Here is a 9,173-nt window from a genome sequence, read left to right on the forward strand (position 1 = left end):
AAAAGCTGGACAGTGAATAAGGAAGACCATAGAAGAATTGATGCCTTTGAGTTATGGTGTTGGAGGAGAATATTGAAACTGCCATGGGCTGCCAAAAGAACCAATAGATCCATTTTGGAAGAAGTGCAGCCAGAGTGCTTGTTGGAGGCCAGGATGGACAAACTTTGTCTCTCATACTTCAGACATATTGTCAGGAGGGACCAGTTGCTGGAGAAGGGTATCATGTTTGCTAAGGTGGGGGGTCAGGGAAAAAAAGGAAGACCCTCCTGCGAGATGGATTGGCCAAGTGGCAGCCTCGATGGACTCAAGCGTGGCAACAGTAGTGAGGTTGGCCCAGGATCGGGCAGTGTTTCGTTCTGCTGTGCATAAGGTCACTGTCGGTTGGTACTGACTCGATGGCATCTAACAGTAACGTTCTGTGTTTAACTTGTTGAGGAAGAGAGGGCATAACCATTTACATTCCCACCAGTAACTGAATCAAGGGTTGGCATATCTCCATATCCTCACCAACCTGGTTCCCCCCCCCCTTTTTTTTTTTTAAATCAGAACCATTCTAGAGGGGATACAGTGATAGCTCTTTGCGGCTTTATCAGCATCTCCTTAGTGACTGACCAGTCTACCACAAGGTTGGTTTGAACTGCAAAGTCAGTGGTTCAAACTCACCAGCCACTCCTCGGAAACCCTACATAGGGTTGCAGCGGGTTGGAACCAACTCTATGGCATTTAGCAACAACAACAACGACTAAAGACAGTAAGCATTTTATGTGTGTGTTGGTCATTTATATGTCCTCTGGTGAAATTTCTTTTCAAGTCCTTTGCCTGGGTTGTTTGTGTTGTTCATGTGTAGGAATGCTTTATATCATCTGGGTATTATTAAGCTTTTATTTGCTATGTGGTTCCCCCAGATTTTCTCACTTATTCCATGTTTTTCTGTGGCCTTTAATTCTCCAGTTGCTTCCCCTGGGATGTTAGGGAAGCCTTTACCATTTACTTGATGACCTTCTGCACAGTGTCTTTTTGGCAGTGGTCACTCATTTATCCTTTTTTCCAAAGCTTTATCAGCCTGCTTTGATTTTTCAGCCTGATTGTTTTTCTTCTCTGTGCCACAAGCTCTCTTTATGGTGGGCTGAGTTGCACACATTGTTTTAAGTTATTCCCTCCCTTCCTCCCTCCCCTCCATCTTCTCTTTTCCACTCCTCTTTACTGTCCCCCTTTTGTTCCCTGTCCTTTAACTTATTGATTATTCTCCTTCCACTTCAATAGTTGAATGTGTGTAACAAAAATATAGCTTTTCAACTCTATTCTAGTATTAGTAATAATGCTAATGAAGTAAACTTTTAAATAGAATTAAGCATTATGTTTATATGCCGTGGTGTTGGTTCCGACTCATAGCGACCCTGTACAGGGTTTCCAAGGCTATAAATCTTTATGGGAGCAGAAAGCCTCATCTTTCTCCTGTGGAACAGCTGACAGTTTCGAACTGCTGACCCTGATGTTAGCAACCCAATTCGTAACCACTACACTACCAGCATTATACTATCCAGTAAATTTGGGGCAGGGTGGAGGGTCTTTCAAGTGGAAATGTTTCATAAATGTATCTTTTAAATTTTCTTCTTGGCCCCAAACTTACAAAATTCACTGCTTCATCCCACTGCCATCAAATCAGTTCCTACCCATTGCAATCCTTTCAGACAGAGTAGAAGTGTTGTTTAGGGTTGGTTTCCAAGGCTGTAAATATTTATGGAAGCAGACGCCTTCATCTTTTCCAAGTGGAGCAGCTGGTGGATTTGAACTGCCAACCTCTTAGCTAGTAGCACTTACTGTGCCACCAGCACTCCTTATTCGTTGCTTAATTGTCCTGAAAATCATTTACAAAAGCATGACAAGATTGTTGTCTTAGTCTGGGTTCACTAAAGAAGCAAAACCAGTGAAACTTTACATATATAGCACACACAGATCTGGAAACCGTCACTGGTTTTGCTTCTCTTGAGAGAAAGATTTACATCAAGAAAGACAAGTCCCGAGTCCATGGGTCACATGTCAGGCTGACCAGGGTGGACAAGTCAGACTGCAGGCAGGTCTGCCAGGTAGGAAGGCAGTTTGCTGATAACTCCCAGGATCGGCAGGTACTTAAGTCCAAAGACTTGGAGGTTGGAGGACAAGCCCAGACGCAAGATCCAGATCCAACAGACAGGAGAGCCAGCAAGCTTTGCCTGAGTGTTCCATATATTGGAAGCAGGCCGCACTCCCGAGGAAACTTCCTTTCAACTGATACGCTTCTGACAGTAGACCTCATCATAGAGCTGATTGTATTATATTAGATCTCATCACGAGGGATGTTGCTGTTACGTGCCTTTGAGTTGGTTCAGACTCACAGCAATCCTGCGTAGGGTTTCCAAGGAGCAGCTGGTGAGTTTGAACTGCTGAACTTAAAGGTCAAAACCTTGCAGTCCAGTTCTTATCTTATAGCACCACACCTGGACTCCGATCATAAGGGATACTACATCTCAACTGCTAAACCACTGAGAATTCTGGACCAGTCAAGTTACCATAAAACCATATAACTATCATATAACTATCACAGTCATCACAGACATCTTGAAACACTGAACTAATGTAACATTGAGAGTCCTGTTAGCATTATGGTTTCTTAGAATTTCAGTTTATATTGTGATCAAGCATGAAGATAGCTTGTTATCTGGGCCTTGATGCATAAAACACAAACACCAAACCCATTCCTGCCAAGTCAATTCCAAATAGGACAGAGTCGAACTGCCCCAGAGGATTTCCAAGACATAAATCTTTATGGAAGCAGACTGCCACGGCTTTCTCCTGTGGAGTTGCTTGTGGATTCGAACCACTGACCTTTAGGTTAGCAGCCAAGCGCTTTAACTACTGCACCTCCAGGTTAATAGTAAAATCCATGCATTTTAATATTAAAAATCAAATCTGTATTAACATGTCACAAAGGATGGTTGAAATTCAGTCTTTCACTTTTCACTTAGATGCACTTTTAATCTTGTCAGGTGTGTTCGTCTGGTAGGTAGCAAATCTGATGTCTCCAAGAGGACCATGAGAAGCACATGGCTTGGAATTCTCAGAAGATGCTGCATTTTCTTTTCAATAATCTTCCAAAGAGTTTTATCACTTTTCGGATGAGGACAAGATTTTACTGTGATATGACACGGTTTTGTTCTTTGGTTTGTATTTTAGAAACATTGCGATAGACAGAAAGCAAATCTACGAATTCGCTTTAGACCTTCCCTTTTCCAACATGTGGGTCTGCATTCTTCACTAACAGGAAAAATTCAGAAGCTCACGGTTGGTGATTTCAGATTACTTTCCTCATGGAGAATGCGATTGTTAGTGCATGTTTTTTGTTCTTCCTCTTAAATAAGCTACAGGTGTTTAATGCCTCCCATGTCTTTTCCTCCTAGGATAAAGATTACATGAAACCATTACTTCTTAAAATCCATGTAAACCCACCTGCAGAGGTGTCTACTTCCATGAAGGTCTACCAAGGACATACACTGGAGAAGACTTACATGGGGGAGGACTTTTTCTGGGCTATCACTCCAATAGCTGGAGACTACATCTTGTTTAAATTTGATAAGCCAGTCAATGTAGAAAGGTTGGTGGTTATTGAAATATACTTGGTCTTGTCATTCAGACTGCTTGCTCATAATGTGATTTAGGGTATAATTTTGGGAGGTACAGCAGATATGAGGAGACCCTGGGTCCCCAAATGTTGACTGTAACTTAGTAAAAGAATGGGTGAGTTGTTTCAAGATGTAATGGCACTGTTTACCATGGTTGATACATTATATTGGTATTTCTGAATTGATATTTAGTATATGTTCTAAGGAGTCCTGGTGTAGCGCTGTGGGTTAATGCACCAGACTGCAAAGCCGTTTGAACTGCAAGGTTGGCAGTTCAAGCTCACCAGCTGCTCCTCAGAAACCCTAAACAGGGTCGCTGTAGGTCGGAACTGACTTGACAGCACTTAACAACAACAACAAACATTCTAAAACTTATGTAGAACTTTCCTTCAAAATCGCACATTAGTTTTTGTGTCTTTAACCAAGAATATTCCTTAAATTTTGACTGAGAGCTACTTGACTAATCCAGCAATTTGGCTGAAATGATTGTTTGATAGACTACAACTATTTCTAGTCAATAGCTTCACAAATGCTGGGTTCTTTTTAGCACAGCGTGGAGGAATAATACAACCTTTGTTATCTGTTTTCAGAATTATACTCGTTTTTCAAATTTAGGACTTTTTTTCCTTTATGTTGTATTGAAACAGTCATGTCTTCTTCTGTTTTTCCTCAATCCTGGATGTGTTCCACAAGTTGTCTGTGGCATACTCACATGTAATCCCCAGAATACAAGGCCTGGTAGTATAGTGATTACGAGTCAGTCGGGCTGTTAATCTCAAGGTCAGCAGTTTGAAACTACCAGCTGTTCCGTGGGAGAAAGATGAGGCTTTCTGCTCCCGTGAAGTTGTACAGCCTTGGAAATGCTGTGCAGGGTTGCTATTAAGTTGGAACCAACTCCATAGAACACCACCACCACCACCACCAATGTGTAATCCTGGTATGGCGCTGTGGGTTAATGCACCGGACTGCAAGGTTGGTTTGAACTGCAAGGTCAGTGGTTCAAGCTCACTAGCCGGTCCTTGGAAACCCTATACAGGGAGGGTTGCTATGAGTTGGAACCAACTCTACAGCACTTAATAGCAACAATATATCATATTATTTTATGTATCTCCATGTGAGGGCCAATTTGATGTTTGGAATAATTCTATTTACTCAAAAACAATGCTGAGCTGTACTATTATGTCACTAATTTTCTTCTATTACTCTAAACTGGTTCCAAAGAGAAAAGTAGTAAAAATGTGGTAAGCAAAGGGACTATCACTGGTAAAACATAAAAAAACGCTTGTACTTGTATGAGTATGTTGTTATATACTCATTTTATTCTTTTTCTGTTATGTAATGTTCATTTTTTATTCTATGCAGTAATACTCTGCACTTTGGGGTATTGTTTATCATACTTAGAGTCACCATAGAATCCAGAATAACACAGATGTTTATGAGTAGGCATTTGACTAAGTAAATGATGGTGTCATCATGCTATGAGTGGTCCTTAAAAATAATGACATAGATCCAGACGTATAGACATGAAAGCTTCAAGAAAACACTAAATGAAAGCAAGCGAATTGTCTGACTTAATAGAGTAAGCCTTCTTTTGTTGAAATAACAGAAATATTATTTTATATATGTTACATACATAGTATCTGGCAAGAATATATCAAACTGTTAATAGAGATGGATAACAGAGTATTTCAATTTATCTTAATACAATTAATATACTTTTTGAAAAATTCAGCTTTGATTTTGAGAACTTGTAGACTCACATGCAGTTATAAAACAAGAATACTGAGAGAGCCTGTGTGCATACTGCCCAGTTTCCCCCAATGGTAACATCTTGCAAACTATAGTGAAGTATAACGGCCAGGCTATGCTAATGGGAGTATGAGAGATAAAGAAACATCCCCACTCCCACAAGAATCCTTCATGATGCACTTTTCTCAGTGCCTGGCAATCACTAGTATTTCTCCATTTCTATCATTTTTATTTCAGAAATGCTATATAAAAGGAAACCTACAGTATGTAGCTGCTTGTTGTTGTTTTTTTGCTCAGCATAATTCTCTGGAGATTCACCCAATATGCCATTCTCTATCCATTGGTTTATGTTTAACCCAGTGAGAAGTCACTATGTTTTTATTTTAGCCTTTCTGATAGGTTGTATTGCTAGTTTGTTAATGGTTTTAATTTGCATTTTCTTAATGGGTAGTGATGTTGAACACATTTCATGTGTTCAACTCTTTCTCATAAGGTGGTTTTTTCAGGTATTTTGCCCAATTACTGTGGAGTTTTAAGAATTGTCTGTTTTCGATACTGGACTTCTGTGTGGTTTGTGATTGCGAATATTCCCCTCAGGTCTGTAGCTTCTTAACAGGGTAGGCAGGAAACCTGTCCCGATATGGCAGAGAAATTAACATATCATTTAAGCTTTATGCTTTACTTTTTATGTTTCCTACAGTTCTCAGAATACACAGTGTACAGTTAACTTGAAGTCCCAGTGTTGTCAGTTTTGTGTAGTTAAAATCTTGCTTAGAAAAGATCACTCTGAGGTAAAGTCATCTTCTTGAGTCTTAGTAATGTATTATCTGACTCATATTTTTATATTTTTATTTTCAGTTATTTATTCCATAGTGGCAACCAAGAACATCCAGGGGATATTCTGCTAAACACAACTGTGGAAGTTTTGCCTTTTAAGGTATGACTATTTTCCCCCTGTAACTTAAAGAAAGGCTAATACCAGTAGACTTGGTTTAAGGCTATTCTTACTTATATATTGAAAGAAAAGTCTCTGTAATTATATGCATAACATTAAAAAGATTATTATTATTTTAATATGGAAAGTTATTGTTGTTGTTAAGAGCCGTCAAGTCGGTTCCAACCCATAGCGACCCTGTATAGGGTTTCCGAGGAGTGCCTGGTGAGCTTGAACCACCAACTTTGCAGTTCAAACAGCTTTGCAGTCTGGTGCATTAACCACAGCGCCACACCAGGACCCCTTAATATGGAATACTTAGTAGTTTAGCCCATTTGCCTCATTTGTAGAAAGAGCCTTCATTTTGTTTTCTATTAGAAAATAGCTTGGAAATTTATGCAAGGAAAATAAATGAACCATTTTACTTTGTTTGGTAAGTGGATTTTGAGTCCCAAATATAATGTAGTTTTAATGTCTGTTGATTCATATATTAAAAAAAATTATTTATTGGTCTCTAGGATAAGCACCTGACCACAAGTTTGGTTTGAACAAGGTCAGCAGCTCAAACCCACCAGCAGCTGGAAACCCTATAGAGGGTCACTATGAGTCTGAACTGACTCAGTGACACTTAATAACAACAACAAAGGAATGCTGATGTGGCACTGTGGGATAAGCACTGGACTGCTAACCACAAGGTCAGCAGTTCAAACCCACCAGTTATTCCATGGAAACCCTATACAGGGTTGCTATGAGTCAGAACTGACTGGACACTTAACAGCAACAATAGAAAATGCTTCGATGTTTTTTCAAGTTACAGTTATTTACGTTAGTATAGTTTTAAAATAGAAAATGTTTTTCTATTAAATTACTTTAATGTTTCTTTTTTCTATCATGAACAAATTTTATACAAATTCAGCTGATGATTTAGAAAAATAAAACTATTAATAAGTCTTTCACAGTTTAAGACTGAAATGATGTTTCCCTTTTTAGAGAGCTGTGCCTCAAATTCCACTTCTGTATTCGTTAAGATAAAAAAAAAATTCCTGAGATTTGTTTAAATGGAAGCAACTATTTGTAAAATCAATGCCTTTGTTTTATTTTAGAATGAAGGATTGGAACTAAGCAAAGAAACCAAAGACAAACGATTAGAAGATGGTTATTTCAGAATAGGTAATATCTGCTTTAAACTGCACATTTCCTGTACTTTAGTTGACTTATTCCTAAACTGTAATTCCCGATATTAAGCAAATTTAAGATTATAGTACGAAAGTACTCCAAGTGTTATTCTTGTTTTGTAGTACTAGTATTTCCTTGACCGAACTAGAATTTTGGATCTTTTCTTTTCCCATCTGCCATTTCTATGCTGCCATTCTCTGATCATCAGTCTGCCCTCAGCTGCCTTCTGCAGGCTCTTAGTGATGCACTTACCTGTTCTCATGGTTTCGGCTAACGTCCATATTCCAGAATGTGTGACTCTGGCCCCGACTTCCCTCCTGAGCCTCAGATTTGTATTGAGAATGCCCATTGATAAAGCTTCGTGGAGGCCACAGAGGTATCTACAATGCAGACATTGCATATTGATTGGTCAGTTTTTCCTGTCACTGTTCATCTAGTTTCCTAAGTAAGCCTAAACTTGGGAGTTACATGAAACACTCCTGTCTCTCTTTGATTAGCCCAATGTCAAAATCATCTATTTTGTGTCACAAATGTCATGTCTTCTCTACTCTTCCCACCACATATATGTGTCTTTCCTGTGTAATCATCACATTGTTTCATAGCTGTGCTGTGTGCTCATCCTGGAAGAGAAAAGAGATTGTCCCTCATCTATCTCCTGCCATTAACCAGGGCCTGCTATCAGTTATTTACTCAGTGAATGATGATATATTTTCTTTGATTTAACAACTCATTTAATGCTTTCAATAGTAGCAAGTGAAAGACAATGTTGACCATTGAATACTTCAGGTATACAGCCTGTATACCTTCTTTTTTTTTAAAAAAATTTAATTGTGAATTGAGTGATAGTTTATACGGGGTAATATCAGTTTTACACTCATCCTATCGTATTCATTTCATTGCAATGATTACAATCCCCTGCATGCTTCATCATTCAACAGTATTTGCTTCTATTCCCTCTGTTTTTTGTTTTTTGCATGTGCACAAAAACACTCAGGATTATACACTCAGGATTATACATTCAAACAGCCAAAGGACACACCCTACAAGCCTGCCCCCTGGCCTACAGAACACATCCCCTCTCTCTCCCTCCAGGAGTCTAGAGTCCTCTGCTGCTCTGTCTCTCCTTGTTACCATCTCTGCCTCCATCTCTGGCATCGCCACTTCTCTGGGTAGGGTCCCATACTCCACTCCTGCTCTTTTCCCTTGCTGGTCCCAGGAACCTCCACTCCGGTATTGTAAGATAGACCAATCGCCCCTTTTTGTTACAAAACTTCTACCTTTACAGTTGCGACAATTACAGTTAGTCATGATAACAGTTACTCACTATTGAATCACAAAGGTCTTGTCCCCATCTCCTTTTTTCACTAACCTGTCTAGACAGGATGAAAACCACTCAGTGGGGATTCTACCTTCCCTTGCACACTCTAAATCTAAACTCCCTCTTGAAAACTTGTAAGCTAGTAACTTCATGCTTTTAAAGACACCAATTAGTTAGCCGGTGTCTAAGTTGCCCATCCCTGTCAACCCTGTGTACAGAGGGGATGGGAAGGATCCATGTTATAAAGATTCTTTCCCTCTTGGTTGGTATTGTAAGCTACTACATCCATAAGTATAGGTCAAGTTCATCAGATTGTGGTGATGTACACTTATGTTCT

The 9,173-nt window shown here is 39.4% G+C and overlaps 1 protein-coding gene across 1 annotated transcript in view; it reads left to right on the forward strand.

The window, feature by feature from the left end:
• Window positions 1-9,173, forward strand: part of MGAT4A (mannosyl (alpha-1,3-)-glycoprotein beta-1,4-N-acetylglucosaminyltransferase, isozyme A) — a 125,920-nt gene that overhangs the window by 107,815 nt on the left and 8,932 nt on the right. Inside the window, 4 exon segments of the mRNA XM_006870752.1 lie at window positions 3,214-3,321; window positions 3,438-3,631; window positions 6,267-6,345; window positions 7,446-7,512. Coding sequence (XP_006870814.1) covers window positions 3,214-3,321; window positions 3,438-3,631; window positions 6,267-6,345; window positions 7,446-7,512 — 448 coding nt within the window.

This window comes from Chrysochloris asiatica, unplaced genomic scaffold, assembly GCF_000296735.1.
Source record: "Chrysochloris asiatica unplaced genomic scaffold, ChrAsi1.0 scaffold00150, whole genome shotgun sequence".
In the NCBI taxonomy this organism is placed as follows: Eukaryota; Metazoa; Chordata; class Mammalia; order Afrosoricida; family Chrysochloridae; genus Chrysochloris; species Chrysochloris asiatica.